General features: G+C 41.9%; 1 protein-coding gene and 1 long non-coding RNA gene across 3 annotated transcripts; both read right to left on the bottom strand.

Moving 5' to 3' along the window:
* Positions 1–2,321: 2,321 nt before the first annotated feature.
* On the bottom strand, positions 2,322–5,949 carry sox1b (SRY-box transcription factor 1b). The gene has a single exon (XM_062380148.1). The coding sequence runs from the start codon at positions 5,687–5,689 to the stop codon at positions 4,655–4,657; it is 1,035 nt and encodes a 344-aa protein (XP_062236132.1). The 5' UTR covers positions 5,690–5,949; the 3' UTR covers positions 2,322–4,654.
* A 2,847-nt stretch (positions 5,950–8,796) lies between these two features.
* Positions 8,797–18,283, bottom strand: LOC133933248 (uncharacterized). Of its 2 annotated transcripts, XR_009912044.1 has the most exons (5): positions 17,751–18,264; positions 11,903–11,980; positions 10,414–10,484; positions 9,227–9,720; positions 8,797–8,868 (listed from the first exon to the last, which is right to left on the bottom strand). It is a non-coding gene; the product is annotated as an uncharacterized LOC133933248 (long non-coding RNA). The 2 variants fall into 2 exon arrangements; XR_009912043.1 differs by lacking the exon at positions 8,797–8,868 and having other exon boundaries at positions 9,356–9,720; positions 17,751–18,283.
* Positions 18,284–21,639: the final 3,356 nt, after the last annotated feature.

The following is a 21,639-nucleotide window of genomic DNA, read 5'->3' as shown; positions in this document are numbered from 1 at the left end:
CACCCTGCTGTTGCATATTTTTGTTTTCATGGCGTACACAAGGAAGAAAGAAAGAAAGGAAGCACAAACAGACGTTAAGGAAGGAAGGATAATAGGGCACAAAGAAAGATGGAGAGAAAAGGAAAAAAAGACAGGATGGACAAGGGAATTAATGAAAGGAAGAAGTAAGAGTAAAGGGGGAAAAAAAGGAAGGAACAAAGATCATGTCCCTTATATTTTTGTAGTATTGCAAGTTCACTTTAATTACAATTCATACTTCAATATTGTAACTTATAGACCAACGACAATAAATAAATACACAAATGATTCAGTTATTTTCACCCAAAATATATTTATAGTTCTGTGAAGATGATCTTTAATGTGTCGTCTGTTAAAATATACATTTTTTTAAAGGATTTCTTTAGGCGATGTTGGTGGCAAGACTTTAAAAAGATTGTAATAGATACAACACGTGTGTAAGCAAAGTTCCATTTACCATTTAATATCCCAACCTTCATAATATACACTGTTATTTGGAGACAAGTTATCACGCAATAAGTTTAAAGCACAATTGTCATTTACTCGTTGATCTAAGGTAGTCGTGTTTTACAATTGTAGAAAAACCAAATCCAAGACTTTGTCCTTTGCTGTACTCTGTCATTTTTTTGTATCATTTTTTGCGTAATTGGTCATTATTATTAATGCTTTCAAAATCCTTTTTGCCTCATTCTCAATGAGTAAACTTTTAACATTTTAATTCTCTGACTTAGCTTTCAAAGTTTTTTGAAATAGAGCGATAACAATGAACAGTATTTTTTCTTTCTAAATGTTTTTGAAATGTGGCTGATGGGGAGAGAAAAAGAGGAGAAGAGGCAGAGTTCTCACAGAGCAGCAGAGTGATGGAGGGAGTCAGACGGAGAGCAGCTCCCTCAGCACCAATAGGTCTGCTTTTGGAAAGACAAGGGGGAGGGAAGGGGAGGAGGGTGGGCCCTCGGATTAAGAGGCTGAAAAATGGTTAAAACGTGTCAACGTGTAATTGCATGATAAGGCCCCCTCGCGAGGAATCCGTTGGCCCCGTTGCTATTTTCTATGGCGTCCCCGGCTAATCTCCTCGCGCCACATTCGGTGTTGTGCAATCGGTCCCCCGTAATCTCCCATGACAGAACCGGGTCCAACGACGGAGGTGAGAGTTTTTATAGGAGGAGAGGGAGGGAAGTATGCGGAGGCGTGATAAACTGACGCCGATTAGCCACGTTCAGGACACCGGGAGCACGCGGGATGGGACGTGCGGGGGGGCACCGGGGGGTTAGGGAGTGGGAAGTGCCAGAGCGGCAGTGTCCAAGCATGTGCCAGGCAGAACATGAGGAGAGGATGGAAACCTGCAGAAATGCTGAGGACGGGTTCATCTCACAGCCTCGCTGATGGGCCTGTGGGAGCATCCAGGGCCACTGAGAATATTCTGGGCTGTACCAGGGTAGAACTGGAGTCTACCAGGGTGTACCAGGGTAGTAAATAGGCTGCACCAGGCTGTACCTTTTGTGTACATATATATATATATATATATATATCGGGCTGTACCAGTGTGTGTATATAGCAGGGTGTACCAGGGTAGTAACCGGGCCACATCATGCTTTACCATGGTATATATCTGGCTATACCTGCGTCTGTACTAGAGTGTACCAATGTGAACCCGGCTGTACTGGCGTGTAACATATACCGGGCCTGAAATTGGGGATACTGAGCTAGATCAGGCTGTGAAGACCAATCAGTGATTATGAATACTGTTTTTTTCCTTATCTATTGTAAATACTCATCGTCTTACCTGAGGTTAAGTGATCAACTGGCATCAGGACGGGGTGATAGTTAACCCAGTTATTTGATTTATCAGATTATAATTCATTATGGTCTCATGTTGTGGATATAGTTGAGATGATTTTATTTGAGGGAAAACCTCTTGTCATACCTGGAGGTTTAGTGATGTGATATTCCTCAGAAAACCTGCAGTATAGTTTGTGTATTAATGACACCGTCTTTGATTTTCTAGTTTTGTAAGTTCAATGACGCCAACTTTATCACATTCAACAAATGGAAGCAGCCTTTTAATGTTTTTTTAAATTTTAAATAAATTGATTTAAAAGTTTATAACGACTTTAAAATCAATAGTTTGTATCTCAGAATTCAAAAAAACATTTTACAGCCTCCCATTAACCTCACATCCAATTATTCAATTGTTGGTGAGTGAAAATTCAAAATGAGTTTGTCAATTTTTAAACACTTTTTAATCACTATGAAAACAGCAAGATGATTTTAGGATATACTGATGTAATGCAAATTCATGTCAGATGATGAGAAAAGAGGAATACATTTTTATTTGCATCATGCATAGATGATGAAGGGTGGTTACTGTAAATATGTCTTTACTGCCATAAATTAGGAAAAAGCATTCGTCTTTAAATCTTTCAAATTACAACATCTTCCCTTTTGTTTTTGTTATATTTGTATGTTAATGTATTTCTGAAGATAAACCCCCTCACATATTTGTCCAAGTTTCCAGTATTTACCAAAACACATATAAAAAGCCAAAGAACAACCAGACATGACATTTATTAGACACTATCCTGAACAATCCCTCCTGGAGTTTTATTTGTTAAATGCCTTCAGTTTAAACACCTGACGTCCCTGGAAACAGCTTTATCTGATGTGATTTACATCCACGCTGCCCTCTTGTTTTTAAGTCCAGACCCGAGTGGGAATTAGTCTGATAAAACCAGGGGTGTTGTTAGCCGGGCTTTTGGTGGCGGGGTGACCCCCGGGCTGCCCCAGCTTACATCAGGACTAATCCCCATTCTCCTCCAACACAAAAACCTCCCCTCCTCGCCTTCTCCCTCCTCCTCCTCTCTGCTCTTTCACTCCTCCCTCTCTGTCCCCGGGGCCTCCAGCGTTTCAGCCATTAAATTAAAGACGGAAATCATTTAACAACCTGGAGAATCTCAGACAGATGCAGGCGTTTGATGCTGCGGGTGTGCAGAGAGGTAAAGCTTGAGGACCTGTGTTTGAGTACAGGGACGCAGGTGGATACCAGGTTGAAATGGGCCCAGTTGAGGCCAGTTGAGGAATTAGTCGTTCATTGACCACCGGATACTGTTGTCGGATTTATTTTGGAGTGAGACGTAGATAAGTGAGGTCATGACCCTGCAGGATGGTAAAAAAGAGAAACTTTGCTGTATTGGGCCTTTGAGTGCAATTATATAAAATTTTACTTTTTTAAATTGAGACTGACTGTCAAGGTTATCAGCTGAAATTTTATATCGTGCATGTTCAAGTTGTCCAAAACAAAAACGAAGATAATAAAAATTGTGCCAGTAAAATAAATTTGGATGATACGACAGAAATACCTCATCCATTATTTTAGATGCAAGTGATTCCATGAGGCCAGCTCATAAAAGATATCCTAGAAAGATCTTCACAATTTTCAAGACAGAAAATAGGAAATCGACATATAACACAACACATTTCAAGACAAATGGTGAAATTCCCATTTAACACTCACATTAAAGCATGAAATTTATAAAGGAAGGTGCCAAATTTCTAAATAGAAAATGTAGACAAACGGGTGATTATTAGGGTCATATTTTGTACATAATTCTCCCTGGAAATAAAATCCTCAAACAACTTCAAATAAATTTATATCAAACATCATGATACATTTAAAGATCAGGGCAGGAAATTTAAAATGTAAACAAATCATAAAACGTAGCCCTATAACCTGTAATTGCCCATCCCCTAATATGGCACATATTTATTAAAAGGTTTAACTGATGTCTCTAAAGATTGATCAGAAAGAAACGCAAAATGTGATCAAGTATGCATCATTTTCAACAATAAGAAAAATAATCAATCAAAAGCCAAACCGATAAATTGTATCCCAGTTTTCAAATGGATCAGGAAACACTTCCGTTTGTTATTTAATGCAACCTCTATTTTGCTGTTATTCACATTTTTTACTATTTGGACTGAGATTTTATGAGATAATAGTAATTTTTTACATATTCTCTACATGGAATAAATGTAATTGAACAGCAGACACCGGAATTGGTTTAGATCAGCAAAAATAAAAACCCCACTAACACTTTGCCCTCAATGAAATTACCTGGGAAATATATTAAACCTGACAACGGTGACTTCAGTCAATAATGTCTACAATTAGATAAAAGGCGTTTTCAGGAGGCCTATTTATTCACAATTTACAAGATTTTACAACAACAAAAACGAATTCAAATTACACCGACTGACTCACATGTTTACAAGCATGAAAACTGGAAATCAATGTCAACTGCAGCCAAGAAACTTGTTTGAAACACATCCTGCACAGCGGCCCCCTCTTTAAACAGCTCTCTCACACTCTGGTGCCTGGAATTCCACAGAAAAGTCGGGAAAATTAAATAAAACTTCAAAAAATGCACCAGCCTGCACGGGTTATAATTTAAACTTGGCATGCTCTGTTCCAGAGAGCAGATCAGCTTTAACTCGGACAGACAAATCCATCAAAGAAAATAGAAACAATAAAAATAAAAAAGTTTGTTCAAAGTGATTGCATTTTCATGGCTATAACCGCCTATAATTTACAATTCATCCTCAGCAGCCCGATCCACATCTACAGTTTAAATATTTGGTTTTAAATATGCGTCAGAGGAAGCGTCCCGTTGACCGGAGCGGGGCCGCTGCTCGGGTAGTGCTGCGGGTGCAACACGTGCAGTCTGCTCTGAACATCTCCCGCCGGGTCTCCGGGGGGCAGGTACATGCTGATCATGTCCCGCAGGTCCCCCGTGGCGCACTGCGCGCGGCCTGAGGAAACCGGGGGGCTCACGCTAGGCTCAGATTTCACCAGGGACCCCAACGTCCCCCCGATCACCCCGGACACCGGGGACACGCCGGAGCTCTGGTGCTGGTGAGTGTAGCCGGTGATGCCGCCGTATCCCGGCGGAGAGGCGCTCATGTAGCTCTGAGAGTTTGAGATGGGGCTGTACGACAGGGCGCTCATGTCGTACCTGTGCACGGGCTGCGGGTTGTGCGGGTGGTGGTGCGGATGATGGTGCGGGTGAGCCCCGTTGCCCGGGTGTTGCGTGTACGCCAGTTGCGCCTCCTGCATCATTGCGTGCGCCGCCGCAGCGGCAGCCGCCACCTGGCCGGAGTACGCTCCGTTCGCCCAGCCGTTCACATGAGACGCGTAGCCCGCGTTCGCCCCTGGGTGGCCGCCGGGACTCTCCAGTCGTTGCCCGCAACCCATCCCGACCCCCGCGGAGGAGCCGAGCAGCCCCCCCGCCAGCGAGTACTTGTCCTTCTTCAGCAGCGTCTTGGTCTTCCTGCGCGGCCGGTACTTGTAGTCCGGGTGTTCCTTCATGTGCATGGCCCGGAGCCGCTTCGCCTCGTCGATGAACGGCCTCTTCTCCGCCTCAGTCATCACCTTCCACTCAGCCCCCAGCCTCTTGCTGATCTCCGAGTTGTGCATCTTGGGGTTCTCCTGTGCCATTTTCCTGCGCTGGCCCCGGGACCACACCATGAAAGCGTTCATGGGTCTCTTGATGCGCTCCTGGGGGACCTTGCCTCCGGGGCCCCCGCCTCCTCCTCCGCCGTGTCCCCCCGGGTTGGATGTGTTGGTCTGGGACATCACGGGGGAATGTAAGTCCGTCTCCATCATGATGCTGTACATTCACCTCGTCTGACAGGACCCAACTTGAGTCAAACACACAGACACATTCAGGCTGGCCCTGCGCGGCTGCACCTCCGAAGAAGAGCGGGATGAATAGGCACAGGAAGAGGGATGAAGAGCTGCTGTGGTGTCGGGCTGCAATCCTCTCAGAGGTGTAAACTTGCTCCTCACTTCTCCTCCTCCTCTCTCCTGTCAGAAGAACAGGAAGCTGCTGCCGGAGGTTTGAGTTTGGTTGAAGCGGAGCTGAGGGAAAAGTTACTGGAGCGTGCCCGGGCCGCGCGCTCCCACCACAGCTAAATGAGCGAGAGACGTCCAATGGAGAAGCGCGAGCGTAGACGTGATTTGCATGCAGTTGCACGAGGCTCTGGTGACGTCGGAGCGCGAGAGCCCCCCCCCCCCCCCCCAAAAAAAAGACATGACTCCCTGTGTTTAGTGCGTGTGGATAAAAACACAACATGTCAACACTTTGATACGCATGTGCTCTCAGACACTCAGGAGTCTGTGCTCTCTATTATATTTTCATATTTATAATCTAAATGATAAAGTGTTTTAGTTAATTCATAATAACAAATTCAGATATTCAGTCTGTGTCAGACTAAACCAAATTTACAATAAAGTAATGACTCATCATGGCCTTAATTACCATGGTCACCATCACAACAAGTACAGGAAGTACTCCTCTGGTTTAACTGTATTAGAATTTTAAAACAGGCTCCTGCCTACATTAAAATCTACTTTTACATTCTGAATTAAAACCCTGAACTCGCCAATTAAAACCCCACTAATATATAATCCATATTCATTAATTATGATCCATCATTTTGTGATAGATTATTCTGGGATCACTCTACATATCTCGTATGAAAACCTTATATTTTTCAATTTGCCTCGGGTCTCTGGTCAAACTAAAGGGCTCCGCAGCCTTTTATTCAGAGCCACAGGTGCTTTTCTGTTGTGCCCGTTGCTAGGGAACAGATGACTGACGCCTGGAGCACATGCCATTCAAAGCCCTTTTGTTTGTTTCCCCAGCGCTGTGTGGCGAGCACGGGAGACAGAGGGAGAGGTTTAACCCCCATAGAGAGAAAGTGCTACAGTGATAAATGTTGAAAATAGTATATTTTTTTTAAATACGAGCTTTTCTTTTTAATCAGCTGATGCAGTAGAAGCCGATGTGAAGCAGCTGCAGGCCTGATGCTGCAACAGGCCTCAGATCAGGGTCCTGGTCTCAAGGATGATGCTGCAAAGCAATTCTTCTGAAGGATATCATTTTATTAGTCTGTCAGGATCTGTTTTTGAGACGACTGACAAAACCTGTTTCAAATTGAATGTTTAGTTGATTCTGTCTGGCTTTGTGTGGAATTTGTCAAATATATAACTATTATTAATACAAATAACACAGTTTAATAAGCAATACTTTACTTATAGACGAATCTGCAGTTATTATTTTGTGCATTTTTCAGTTAATTTAGAAATTAGTAGAATATTACTTTTTTACATTATGACTAATATAGCCAATACAAACACTTTTAGAAACACCATCACAATACCCAGCAGCACAGGTGACAAATGTAGAGGTAGCCTATAATCACATATCAGTTTTTATAATCTGTTAGCCTTTGATAATCCATTATTTTGGGAATATTAAGCACGACACATGGATCATATAAGAACTTTTGTTTTTCAATTTGTAAATACCCATCAGGGAAAAGGACAAATTTAAATCCAATTTGTCGTAAATGTGAAGATGTTCAGTTTGATATGAAACATGACAAATCTAGTTTTAGGTATAGCTATAATACTTTTTGCTTAATTGCATTGATTGAGTCTCAGTACAGCTGCAGATAATTTTTTTGTCCGTCAGTGAATCTCTGCAGCTTCATGTTTGACACAGTCGGATGAAAACCGTTTCATGTGACATAGTCGCTTGTTGTTGGGTATTCCAGTGTCCTCCTGCTCCACTGGCTTCCCGTCATGTGGAGGATCTTTTCAGCCCTCTGGGATTACGCTACTAAAGTGCCATCTGTCAGGTGCTGCCCGCCTCTCAGCGAGCTGTTAAACTACACTGGCACGTTGGCACGGCTGGATTTTCCTCTCGCTGCCTTCTACCAGTTGGCTATAGTGCTGTTAAGTGGCTTGTATGAACTGCGTTGTGCGCTCTGTGACAGTCGTCACCCCCCCCCCCCCCCTTTCTCTCTGCATTCAACACAGAAACACATGGTTCCACAGTGTAGCTTGCACACACAGGAAATACAGCAGCAAGAAAATCAGGCAGGAATTCAATCAGATAATCGACAGAAATGTTTCATATCGAGCAAATAATAATATCCTGCCAGGGACCGTAGTCTTCTAATGTAGAGTCTTTTCATCTATTGATTTCATGGCAAAATAGAGAAAGACTTTTTATTTCCTATACATTTAAATGGAGCTTTGAGTGTGAAATAAAGCTAAATAGTGATTAAAGGTAGAATGGGTTTTCATAGAGAGGTGGATGGTTTCACTTACAGCCTGGATCATGGTGACCTTTTCAGAGTTGTGATGCCTGCGTGTGGGCTTTGTGTGATAAGTGAACAGAAGACCCCACTCCCATCATTGTCACTGCTGTCACATCTCAGCTCTTTGTGTCTTATTCCCTCACTTTGTGTGTGATGCTGCCGAGCTGACTTATAGTGTCTGTGAACTGACGTCCTCCGATGGCTCCAGCTAGATAAATAGATAAGGTTTGCTCAGCACGTATAGTTCTAATTATTAAAATTACATTATGACTAATAATCAAGACAGTGAGAGAATCCAAATAGAAATTATTGCAAGGGGGCTGAATTGATTAAGCTGATATCTAAACGTATTGACACATTATCAGTTATGCATTTGTTTAAATATTATAATTATCATCACTAATGGATTATTGTGACAGCCCAGCAGGCGATTCACCAGAACCATTCACTCAGGACAGGGCAGTTTCGTTTTCAAGACACTGTTGACCGAACACAATGACGTCTGAACAATCAATTGAGGCGATCCTGCAGATAAAGTATAATGTTATATACAAAAATATAGTACAGCATAGTTTAGACATGTCAACCCAAAGCTATAAGTAAAGTTTAATGAGACTAATCAACAGGTTTAACTCCTGTTTTTATTGATCCAAGCAACATGTTGAGCATCACTCATTGTATCTGTTCCTGTGGAGACAAAAAGGTCAGTGATGTAGTTTAAATTGAATAAACATGAGTTAAAGTAACTTTAAATGTGTGAAGGCTCCTGGAGGTTAATAAGTAACAAAGTAAAGTTGTCCTGTAACTTGTATGCTGTGGATGAACAGTACGTTTACATGATGTTTAAAGTGCTGTAGCCAGTGTTGTAGTTTCTAAGATGCAGCTTTTGAATTTTCAATGTTCTGAAGCTCCACGCAGTGATTATTCTATCTTTGGATTTCTGATTGTGACTTGAGTTAAATGCATTTAAAATGTGACCACATATTTTCCTGATACCCACTATAGATGCATGTGTTCACCTCACCATATTTAAAGTGACACTTACAGGCACTTTCCCTGATGATTGTTTGTTGGTAAGTTGCGGGATGTGTTTCTGATCTTTAGTGAGATAAAGAGGGGAAGCTGATGTCAGTTGGTTGTGCTTCGTTAGCCACAAACTGCACGGGCCAAGTAGGAAGGTTTTCCTGCTGTCCTCAGGTGACTTCAGGTTTTATTTGGAGCATTGAATATGGATCCAGGTGAATATGAATCCAAGTCCTGTGTGATGTGGTCCATGTGAACGTGTTAGTTGATATTCCGCACAGTGTTTGTCTTTTCAGTGTCCGTGTCGTCGTCAGGTGCTCGGGAAATGCACAGTGTCACATCAGCTGCTGCTCAGTTCGAGACCGTGTGTCTAGTCTGCAGAAACCAGCGTGTCCAGTCTACAGGAGCCAGTGTGTCCAGTCTGCAGGAACCAGGCTGTCCAAGAATCACAAAGCTGCTGGTGAGCCGTCTTCTCTCCATGCGGTTTCACATCGTGAGCACTTGAAGTAGAGATGTCTATACCATGCAACAAACCATATTTATCACAAAGCAGGTTGTAACATTTGATTTTACAAATATATTTCCAACTAGTTTGTTATACTCTCAGGAATCTGATGCTAATAACACGGATTCAAACATTTCAATTTTTTTCCGCTCTAATAATGTCACTGGTCGTTTACCAAAGAAAAGGATATTGCAGGAAATCTCTTCCTCTGCTGCCTTTTTCACAAGTTTGAAAGTTAGTTGTAACTTTTTTTAGCGACGGACAAGGGTGAGACGTGTCCAATATTTTTACACTCATTGTTTGGACTATTTTGAGTTTGTCACCTGGGTCTTTATAGTGACTGCTAATGTGAAGGTATGTTTGCCCTCAAAATATTAAGTATGCACTATTTTCTGTGTTGATTAACTGTCATTAATTAGCTTAAATATTGAATTAATATATTATCAAATATTTGAGTTAATTCAAATTATTTAAGTAACTAATTTTATTAGTTTAAATATTTTTTCTTATTTGTATTTTTTTATTTTATTTATTTATTTTAAACTACTTAACGCCGCTCTCCCATAATTCAAGCATTCAAATCACTGGTCCCCAAAGCAAAAAGCTGAAATACACAGAAAGTAAGGTCATTGGTGGAATCATTCAGTAACTGGTAGACATCGTTTGTTGGATCAGGAATCCTCCTAAAGGGGCTGTCAAGTTACCCGTGGCCTTTAGGTGGTGTTTTCATGGTTAGGAGTATGTAGCGCGTTATCTTCATGTCGTTCAAGAGCACCTAAAAAAGTAACAGGCACAAGCGGCAGAAAAGTCATTTCAGATTGAATTGTTAAAGTCATATTTGCAGTATGAGAATAAATCCATGATAATTTTGGCTTTCAAGTGTTAATTGTAGGAACCTCATTGCCAGGAAATATAGGATCCTGACGTGTTTGATATCTTCTGCATTTCAGGGCTTATGAATGGTACCAACAGCAAAAGTAAGCAGCTGATTTATGAAGACAGTAGAAAACAGAGGTATCTTCTATGAACTCCGCACAAAGTATTTTTTAACTGGTAAAACTTAGGAGAGAACACTGCACAGTCTGTGCAAAAGTGTGAAATATAGAAATACCTCTAAAGATTACACACTACACTCTTGATTTAAGATTGAAAAGAAACTCCATCTGAGTTTGGAGCTTAGTGAATCAAGACTCAGAAATTGTGTGTCCTTTTTCCACTAGTTGACTCAATCCAGGGGGTAATTATTTGTGAGCAACATAGTACATATAATATCACTACTTTGTCTTTCTCAGCAGACACGTCTGGACAGAGCAGAAGACCAAAGAGTTGAAGATAAAACACACAGCAATAAGGAAATCTCAAAGCCAACAGGCAGTCAACACTCACACACACACAAACTAGCCCAATAGAATCAAAGGCATTTCTCCTGTGCAGCGGTCGACCCAGTGGGTTTGTTTAAGGCTCTCTGTCACAGCAAGCTGTCAGCTCTACTGGAGCTCAGCAGCACTGACAGAGCACACACACACACACACCCTGCCTATATAAAGCATTAAGCAGTGTCATACTGTATGTCATGTTAAATATACCGAACTACAGTGAAATGAGGAAAATAGTAATATACCTTATTCTCTTGACATTAAAGTCTCTTCTCTGTAAAGGAAATGGTTTCAGTATGAATTGCAAAATATAACAGCAGCATAATGAACCTATTTTCCAGGTGTATCTAATCATATCGGATTAGTTGCGATGACTTTTTTAAATACATGAAACAAGCTCAATCGTCTTTCTTGAGATATAAGTATTTTCTGAAAGCCTCATGTTCTCTCTGAAGGTATCTTATCAGTCTTTTACTGTTTATTTAATTACTGATTTTAGTGTAGAAGAGCAAGTTGGATTAACCATTACTAACTGTAGTAACTGAATCAGGGAAATCCAATTGATTTCCGTCACCTGATCAGAGTTGTATAAAGTGTTGTTTAGCTGGAGCTCAGTGCTTGGCCACTAGCTTCTAAATAATCGTGTACAATGTATACAAGAAGACTGAGTGCGCACTATAGTGATCGGGGGATGGAGTTGCGGTATCAAGGTCCTGCTGTTTCTCACGCTCAACCAATCGTGAGTCAGTGTTAGCTGTCAATCATGATGTCTCAGCCTGTTTGTTATAGCGTCAAGTTAATAATTAACCAAACTTACCCGAAAAATAACTTAACTGCAACCAGCCACCAGGGGGAGATCAGGGTACTTGTCGTGTTTTCCGTCTTTACATTTAATCTATAATCAAGAATTTGACAATAAGGTTAAGTAAACACTGAGAATGTATTTTCTAAATGTTTTTTAACATGTAAATTCAAGAGCTGCCCCACTAAATCTCTATCAATACTTTGAGTCTTATAACAGGAACAAAATGTGAATTACTCAATTAAACCTAATTTAAATATGACTGAGCCAACAGCAGCACTCTGAATTCTCTTTGCTCCAGCAGCGTTTGGAGAAGCTTTGACTTCAAGGTTTTGAAATTCACTCTCAGTAATAACTTCCATGAGGATAATAACCATTTGCAGCCATCCAGTTCCAGCCAGCTACACGGAGACTAATGTTGTCTTTCTTCCATCCATTTCCCCCATTTTCAAGTGTCACAGTAAAGTGGCCTGATGTTCCGAACACTGTTAAGCATTTGCACTCATCATTTAATCATCACACCTCGTCATTTGATTGATGCTTAATGAATGACTGGGGCCTCAGTTCACAAGACGATTGCTAACAGAGCTGTGCTAATGGCATTTCCCTTCGAAGACGACAAGAGACGGAGGATTCAGCTTTTTACGCTGGAGCCTCAACATCATTCACTCTTTCATTTCTCTCACAGAAACCTGGAACATCTTAACAGAACAAACCATACACGACAGATGGTTGGCTCTGCTTTTCTTGGAAGGGACCGACATGTTCAAATGTGCTCCATGTGTGAGAAGTGAAAGATTCGGCTGTGAGCTTCGTCATATAAACTCGGCCTCCAGTCTTTTCTAACCTCTCTCCAACTACGCTCACAATTAGTGTTAATTGGCCACGTCACTTGTTGCTAATGGGCAGATAGGAATGATGGTCTGAAACAAGTGGAGACAAGGAGATAGTTCCAGAGTGCTGCATACGACACTGTGCATATTCCCTGTGCTTAACTCCTTCAGGGCCACAGGGAACAGTTAGAACCGTGTACTGTACATTTGAAATCATGACAATCTATTCTTCAGTTTGCAGTGATTCACTACAGCTCAATCACTGTACGTCACTTTAACAATTTTATGAAGAAAGCTGCAACCGGCATCACCACAAGCCAATGAACAAATTCCAAACAGACAGGGTAAGAATGGACACTGCACTAGCATTTAATAATAATACTAATTACAATGATTACCATAGCAACGACCGAACTACAATGCATTTGGCTCAGCACTCGTGTCTTTCATGGAGAGGACGAGCAGTGAGATCTCCTCCTGTCTCAGCAGTTTAAGTTTCTATCACCTCAATCTTTCCTTAACCATTTGGCTAAACCTACTGTATCCCAATTTTTACAGTTGTCCATAACCACTTTCTGATCTTGATGATACTCTACTGATATTTTGTATTCATTCAGGGATTCTGCAACATTCCTATCTGGTGACTGGGTCTATAAGGACTCAACTACAGAGGTGAGGATCAGAAAAGCTGCTATTTTAACACTTTCTGTGAGAATAACTGGACTGATAATTAACCGGAACTTACAAGTGATGTTTAAGAAATAAAGAGCAAGCAGAGATGATTTAAAAAAAAAAGACTAATGATGTTAATGTAGCAGCAATAATGGGCATCCTTCTTTGACCTTTAACACTTCCAGCTGAGCTCTTTGTTTGCTCTCATTCTTCCATATGTGCTACAGGCAGGTCAAGCAGTGTTGATGCCACAGCTACAGTTTATTTGTACCTCCCCCTTCCTCTCTCAGGCACACACACGCACATTTAATTTAATTAGAGCATGTGCGGCCTCCCCGTCTGCCAGTATTGTCAAGATGCTCAGGAGCAGCCAACACTATCCCTGATTGCTTCCAGATATGAAGAAATATGATTATTTCTCTGTGTGTGTGTGTGTGTGTGCGTGTGCGTGCGTGCGTGCGTGCGTGCGTGCGTGCGTGCGTGCGTGTGTGTGTGTGTGTTTGTGGTTTGTTAGTGGCAAGAGCAGAGGTAAGATGAGGGGTTGAAAATGATGAGATGATTGGATCGGGGGATACAAGAGCAGAGGGAAGGATATAAAGTTGGAGGAAGGAGGAGTGAGATGATGCATCCACAGACTCTGGACAAGGTAAGCTTAGCATACAGACTGGAGGTAGAGGGAAACAACTAGCCAGGCTCTGTCCAAACTAAAAAAACGTCCCTCTCTTCCAGAGTTGTGTTCACACTAGAGGCCCAGGTATTCTGTCGATTAAACACCGTTGAACTTGCTAAAAAGGTGATTGACTCCTGTCCCATTCCCAGTAAAAGAGTTTGCTTTTGCACGTGGTTTCCAAAATGTAAAAACATTAACTGCACTAACCTTACTTGAATACCAACAAGACGAAATTCAGTGCCTGTCATAACGTTGCACAGAAAAGATGCAGCATCAGCATTTAAACTGCCAAACAAACAGCATGTAACTTTGTCTAAATGCTAATGCTAAGCTAGCTTAATAACATCCTGACAGTAAACACAGACATGACATTTATATCAACATTGTCTTAAAATTATGATAAATTGGATTTGTTTATTTATCTTATCTGAGGTGATGTGGAGGACAGGGAGGATGAAGAGAGAAGTTAAAACACTAGGAGGAAGATCCCTAATCCCTCACTATTAGTCTGATTCTCAAATAGACAGGAGGTAAACATGAAAGCTTGGATTCTCTGTGTAATACATTTAGTGTTATTAAAGGAAGAATGGTATATGGTGAACGAGAGAGGAAAATATGGCTGAGAAGTGGTAGAGAGGGAGCAACCCTGTAGATGAGTGGTAAAAAGAAAGGGAGGCTGAAGAGAGGGAGGGGCGGGGGTGATGGCGGGAGGCAGGGATGGAGTGACCTCGGCAAAAACAGATTAACCGACCATGAAGAGGATTACCAGCAATGATAGTCCCACTGAGGGGCCAGAGTTGGTTCCAGCCAACACACATACACATCCACCCACCCACCCACACCCACACCCACACACACACAAACACACACACAGTGACTACATCAAAGTGATCTGCATGAGTCCAACCTGTCTGGCCAATGCAAACACACACATAACTGTCAAAATACACAGTGCATGTCATCCAGCACAGTGTGGATTTAACATGTGTTGGTATTTGCACTTTGACTGCCCCACATGAATCAAGCAGCTGTTATTACTCTGTACAATAGGTTTTACATTAGAAATAGAGCTTCAAGTCAAACCACTAAACATGGGGTCAAACTCTGAAGACAATGCGTATTTAGTTTTTAGTGCCAGTTCTAATCCTGCCTGTTTGCAATGGGCTGTTTGTTTGGCCTGTGTTGATGCTGGCTGCAGTTTTCTTTCTGAGACTATAAAAGTGACAGTTATTGAGCTGCCACAAGTAAAGATCTGCTGCTGGACTCGGTCCTCGCAACCCTGACGCCACCGCTGCTACACCAAGAGCTTGTTACCAGTTTGTTGGAAGCTCGACTTAGTTAAACGCTCTGTAGTTTTCTTAGCAAGCAGGTATATAAAATTTGGTCAAAAGACAAACTTCATGTGACTTTTACAATGGGTTTTCTAACAAACACACACACACAGACACACACACACATACATAGATGTCTCTTTTGCACAACAGCACAGAAAACAGCTGACTGTCATTGTGCTGGGCTGACACAGCTGTGTTAGCGACAGTGGTCAAGTATCACTAATCTCTCCCCCCCCCCCCTGCCATGACTAATTTTAACTGGCGATTCTGAACCTTCGGTCGGCTCAGGCTACAATCCTGAAACTGTCAAAACCTGAATGCTGAAGAAAGTTTTTTTTACTTTCCGTTGTAAATTACATTTCAGGCGTCCTAAATCGTAAAGTAGTTGTGGCTGCCATTATAGTTGCAGCATTTATCTCCAGACTTGGCGATACACCATTACTCAAATTTCCATTTCACAACTGCATGTTTAAATACAGTAAAAATACAAGAGGCGAGGAACAACGTCATAGTATTTACGATGTGGTTACGGTACGAAGAACTAGATAAAGTATTGAGTAGTAAAACGTAAAAGGTACTCTGTACAGCAAATAGCCCTTTTCAAAAATCATTACATGTTATACTAATGGATTCTATTATAATAATGAATGCATGAAGGGGTATTGAATGCAGCACTTTAACAGTATAGTTAGTAGAGATAGGTAGAGCTAATAGAACTACTTTAAATGGAGTTGAGTAGTTTCACGTATATATCCTAATATTTTGGATAGAACTCGTGTGTATTAGCTTCAGATGAAAAACACGTTGCTTTTTGAGTTTCACGTGAAGCTGCAACATCACGAAATACAGAAAAGCTTAAATTGTGTGATTTACAGTCTCTGCTCACACAAATCAGGACAGAATCAAAAGGATAAAAGACACAGAACCTTTCCTTCTTCCTGACATTTCTCTCTATCCCACTGAGGGAAAGATTTGATATCAGGACCCCCCTCAGAGGAAGATGGGGGGGTTCGTTCGTTCTCTCTCTCTCTCTCTCTCTCTCTCTCTCTCTCTCTCTCTCTCTCTCTCTCTCTCTCTCTCTCTCTCTCTCTCTCTCTCTCTCTCTCTCTCTCTCTCTCTCTCTCTCTCTCTTCCACTGTTCCTAAATGAGGGCCCTTTCCAGTTTTTTTTTCAGCAGTTGGTGGGGGGTGTCGCACTCTGGGAAGAATGAGGACTTCCTGTGGAGGGTTAAGTGTGCGGCTGAGGAGTCTCTCTTTCCACCTCCTTTACAGTTGCTCTCTGGGTCTCTCGCCCATCCTAAATGGGGTCAAGCTCCCAGCCAGGACCTGCTGCTTTCAAAGACCCTAAAGAGCAACTCTCCTCCATCTGGCCTTTCCCCCTGTCCCCCTACAACCCTTTCTTCTTCTTTCCCTCCTTATTCCTTTTCACCGCTGTCCCCCACTTCATCTCCCTCTCCTGTGGCTCGCTTTCTTCCTCTGTAACCCGCTAACATCCAACTCTCCATTAATTTATCTAGAGGTGTTTCAAGTCTTTTCTGCTTTGATTGCATGATTAAAACTTGGGCAACATAGAACTTTGTCCACTTACTTTTTGATCTGCAGGTAGGAATAGAGTTAAGTAAAAATCGTTATAAACATGCGATACATATTATTGCTTCAGTAGCATCTCAGAGAATATATCGTAAAAATTGTTAGAGATGCTTGACACACAGAATGAAACCTGTTCCTCGCGGTCAAAGATTAACTGTTTGCGTCTTATCCTGATTTTTACCTTGTTTTTACTTTGAACTATTCTTGTCATATGTATTCTATTGATGGGTGTTTGTCTCCTATTCTGATTCTATCTTTTAGTTTCACTTTATTATTCATGGATTAAATTATGATGTACGGTGAAATTGGGTGTTTAGAAAGACACTGTGAAACAGTACCTTTGCCTGGCTGGTATTTGCTGCTTGCTGAAAGTGTCACAATAATTTGTCTAGCAATCTTGGGATCTACTTTTAGCCTGTAAATCTCCCACTCTGAGTCAAACAGCTTCTAAACCGACATTCACACCATCATGAGGTGATTCACAACAAAGGTAAGAGCTTCCTGAGGGCAGCGAATCATCAGTCAAAAAAGTTCTCACATCTAAACCAGACCTTTGTTTCTCCTGTTCCAGCTCCTGCTAATAGAACCATCTGGGAAGAGCCCTGCTGCTAGTGGGTGCATCTTTATCACTTCTTTAGTAAATGCAACACCACCTACGTAAAATACGAGATCAGCCTAAAATGCTATGGCACTCAGCTACCTGCTTCCAACCCACACCTTCACACCCAACTCTGGACCCTCCCTCTTTCAGAAGCAGCAACATACCTTCACTCCGTTCTCCAGACGTCCATCTTTTTTCTCCATATATCCATCAAGGATGAGACGAGTTCTGACATTTCTACACTTTTTATAAACCTTTTGTAAAAATGATGAGCAGGACAAGAAGAAGAAAGAAATGGCTGCTAATCAAACAATATCCAGTTAATGTTCAACTTGTTCTCATTGATCCTAGATGCAGATGTTTGTCCATGACAGCTCTCTCAGCCTCGCAGGGACAGAGCAGAACCTCACATGTTCCTCTGCAAAAGTCCTGATGAGGACCAACTCAACTCTGTGTCTAACCTTAGCATCTTCTCCCCTTTTTCGTCTTCCTTCCACCCAGAGCCGTCAACCTTTCCTGCCTTCCTCTAACATCCTCTGCCTCCACTCCTCAGGCCTGCCCACCTCTCCCTTCCTTCCCTACTGTTCCTCCCATCACTGACTGTCCTACTCCACCGCTGATGGCCAGCGTGGCTCTCCGCTCCCCTTCCGACCCATACTGGGTTTTATTTAATTTGTCTGTATAATAGACGTGAATGAACCCGTGGTTTAGGGCTACACAGGCAGAAAGCGACAAAGGAGGGAGGGGCGGGTCGCTCAGCAATGTGTGTGAAAAGAGAAACAATAAGTGCCATTAATTTTCATTGGCGTCCCCTTTTTTTAAAAACTACTTCCAAAGTATGATGTTCCATTGTGGGAGCAGAATAATGCTGAACAATGCAGCAGGGGGCTGGGAGGTAGTCTTATATATCCAGGCTAATATTCAAGGGGCTTTGGCCAATGCCGGCTGGCCCGCACTGGATAACCCTGCAGTGCAGCGACTGGGCCTGGGGTTAGGCTCATAATAGGAGGCATTGGGAGGCCTTTAGTTCCCATTGTGGTGGCTGTGTCAACAGTGAGGCTGCTGGGAGTTGCCTGCATGTGCAGCAGAGAAAAGGCCCTTTATCCCCTTCCTTTTAGAAACGCAGAGAGAGAGATGCACCATCGCTTCCCCTGTCCCTTTCTGTCCCTGTTTACCAGTGAGGGTTTTTATAGATTGTCTACAGGGAACAAAATGTGCCCAAACTGGACCATTAGTTCCTGTAATGAATACAAGCTAATACTGTAGCATATAATATAGTATGAAACGAGTTTACAGATTATTCCCCTGAATCCCTATTGTCCAACCTTTACTAACGGCAGGATCACTCAATCATAATTGGACCACAGACCTCATGTGATACAAGCAGGTGATAAAATACAATATGTACAGCTTGTCCCAACATTAAACAGCATAACAATTAACTTGCTCTACGTGTGTTGGTGTTAAAATGTAGAGTTCAGGCTGCATCTGTATTGGTGGCAACAGGTTGGGGTAACAGCTGCTCTAATACCCCGGCCAAGGAGGTTATGCTTCCTCTGTGTTTATTTGTTTCTTATCAAGTTTTCAACACGACGAACTCCCACAAAACCTAGTTAAAGGATGTGGAATCTGTCAGGATGGAACCCATTGTATTTTGGTGCAGATTCATTTTCCCTCATCTTTAACATTTCTCAGAATTAATTCATGGATCTTGATGAAAAAAAACCATGCCTGCTTAGTGACTGATATTTAGAGTGATAGATTTGGTTTCAGAAGAGGATTGTTGTGCCTTGGCGGAGGAATGTGCTCTCTGAGTGGCCTTCTGCTTATTTTTTTTACATTAATAATGCACCTAAAATGTAAGTAATTGTCAGGTTCAACCGAGAAATATAATATTTCTGATTTCATTTGACAACTGTTGCTGCTGAAATGACAGAAATGTGTACGAGCTAAACTCTCAGTCCACTCAAATCCCTCTCCCTTCCTGCTACGTTTTAGAGCGACACACACACACACACACACACACACACACACACACACACACACACACACACACACACACACACACACACACACACACACACACACACACGAGCAGCGGTCGGCTTGTCAATATCACTGTCGGCCCATTCATTCATCCAACTCCACCTGGGAAAGAGACGGACACGTGTGTTTGCTCTAGATTCTATTCCCCCAGGCAAACAGACACACACACACACACACACACACCACTATTATACTTGTCTCCTGGCGGCGATGAGCCAACCTTGAGAAAGCGAAGTGAAGCTGAACAAATAGACGCATCCAAAAAACACACACGCACAGGCGTACACATGTATGTAAATACACACGCAGAACAGCAGCACCTAAGCAAACAAGCCCGGCAATGGTAGCAGCACACGCCAGCTCTCATTACCAGCCAGCACAATAAACTGATGTCCAGACACACACATACACACAAACACACACAGAAGTGCTCCTCAGTCAATACTCAGCGAGTTTCATTCAGCACACGTTTTTCCAAATAGCCTGTACTTTAACATGAGATATTTTTCATCATACTATTCTCCAAAGTAATTTATGTGACAATGTCTTTATCTTTAAACATTATGCAGGATCTCTGAGATTAAAAATATCCAAATGTGAGCAGAGTGATAAACTGGGGGGCTGGTGGACAGCTCTGGATGCTGTTTGTTTACTGGAGCCACCACAGCGTCAGCAGTTTCCTGTTGGTTTCTATTGTGTGACTGACACGGATAAAGCACACGAGAGGGAGAGCAACTGGTCAGCATAGAAGGCCAGAGAAAGAAGGAAAAGCCTGGCAGTGTCACTCCATGTGTCAGGAATAAGTCAAAATCCACAACCTAGTATATTACTCCATCATATGTGGTCAACACACCTGCGCTCTCTGCTATAAAATATAAGGTATTTTAATACAGCAGGATTCCTCGTAAAACTGCTCTGCTGTTTTATCCTTTGTGTGGAACAAATGTGAAACCATGACTGAAATTCAGCCCATTAACACTTTATGTAAACGAGAATGGCTCCAGATAGAGCAAATACCAAGGTCAAGGTTCACACCCTTACATTCAATCAAGCTGCACAAAATAACACACATCCGTTTCTTAAATATGCCTGATTTCTTTCATCAAGACCAATGAATCACTCAAGCTAAATTATCAAAATGTTCAAATGCAATCTCTCAAAGTCCCAAGTTCCTGCTTCGGCAAACCGATCTGAATCCGCACCAAAAAATGTACTTAAAAAGAAGTGCAATATATTTTTTTCGCAGGATGAAGACTGTGGATTGGCTCCTTCATCGCTTGCATTGGGAGAGCAGGAATGATTAAAGTAGGTACATATTCAATTTAAATCCAGCTTTTAAGTATAGTTGTATTTCTAATACTATTTTTAAATCTCTGCTATAAGCAAGGCATCCAGTGCCCAGTTTATTAGGTACATCTGTAAATGTATATTCAGTCTTTATACAGATAATTATGTTCAGTCTTATTGAGGTTGTAGTTTCCACCTCATTAAGATTGAGTAAAGAGCATAGAGTTCAATAAATAGGTCTCCAAAAAACTTGTTTCCTACACTTGCATTGGACTGCATTAGATATTTCAGATGTCTATATTAAACTGTATAAATGTATTTGCAGTTTAATTACTGTTTACTTTTTTGAATGTATATTTAAATAGATCTCTTTACATATTACATGTCTTTCATTCTAATCTACTTTTTTACTTTGGGTGCTTTGTTCCACTTTCCCTCTGAGCCCTGGTTTCCTCACAGTGATCATTTAAGTACCTTATTATCTTGTGTACACATGTGCACACTCCCAGCTAATGACAAGCCCTTCAGCTGACCTGCTGACCCTCATCAGAGCAACAAAGAGCCGGATAGCAGAGCTGGGACAATAAGATGGAGAGGTTGCTGAGGGTGACGAGATAAAAGCAGTGACACAACACTGATGGAGGGATCAGGAGCATGACAGGAGGAAGGTGGTGGTGGTGGTGGTGGGGGGGGGGGCTGATGATACGAAACTCGGCTCTA

The sequence above is a fragment of the Platichthys flesus genome, chromosome 22 (assembly GCF_949316205.1).
Source record: "Platichthys flesus chromosome 22, fPlaFle2.1, whole genome shotgun sequence".
Classification (NCBI taxonomy): domain Eukaryota; kingdom Metazoa; phylum Chordata; class Actinopteri; order Pleuronectiformes; family Pleuronectidae; genus Platichthys; species Platichthys flesus.
The sequence above is the reverse complement of the archived record's forward strand: the minus strand, read 5'-3'. Positions and strand labels throughout refer to the sequence as shown.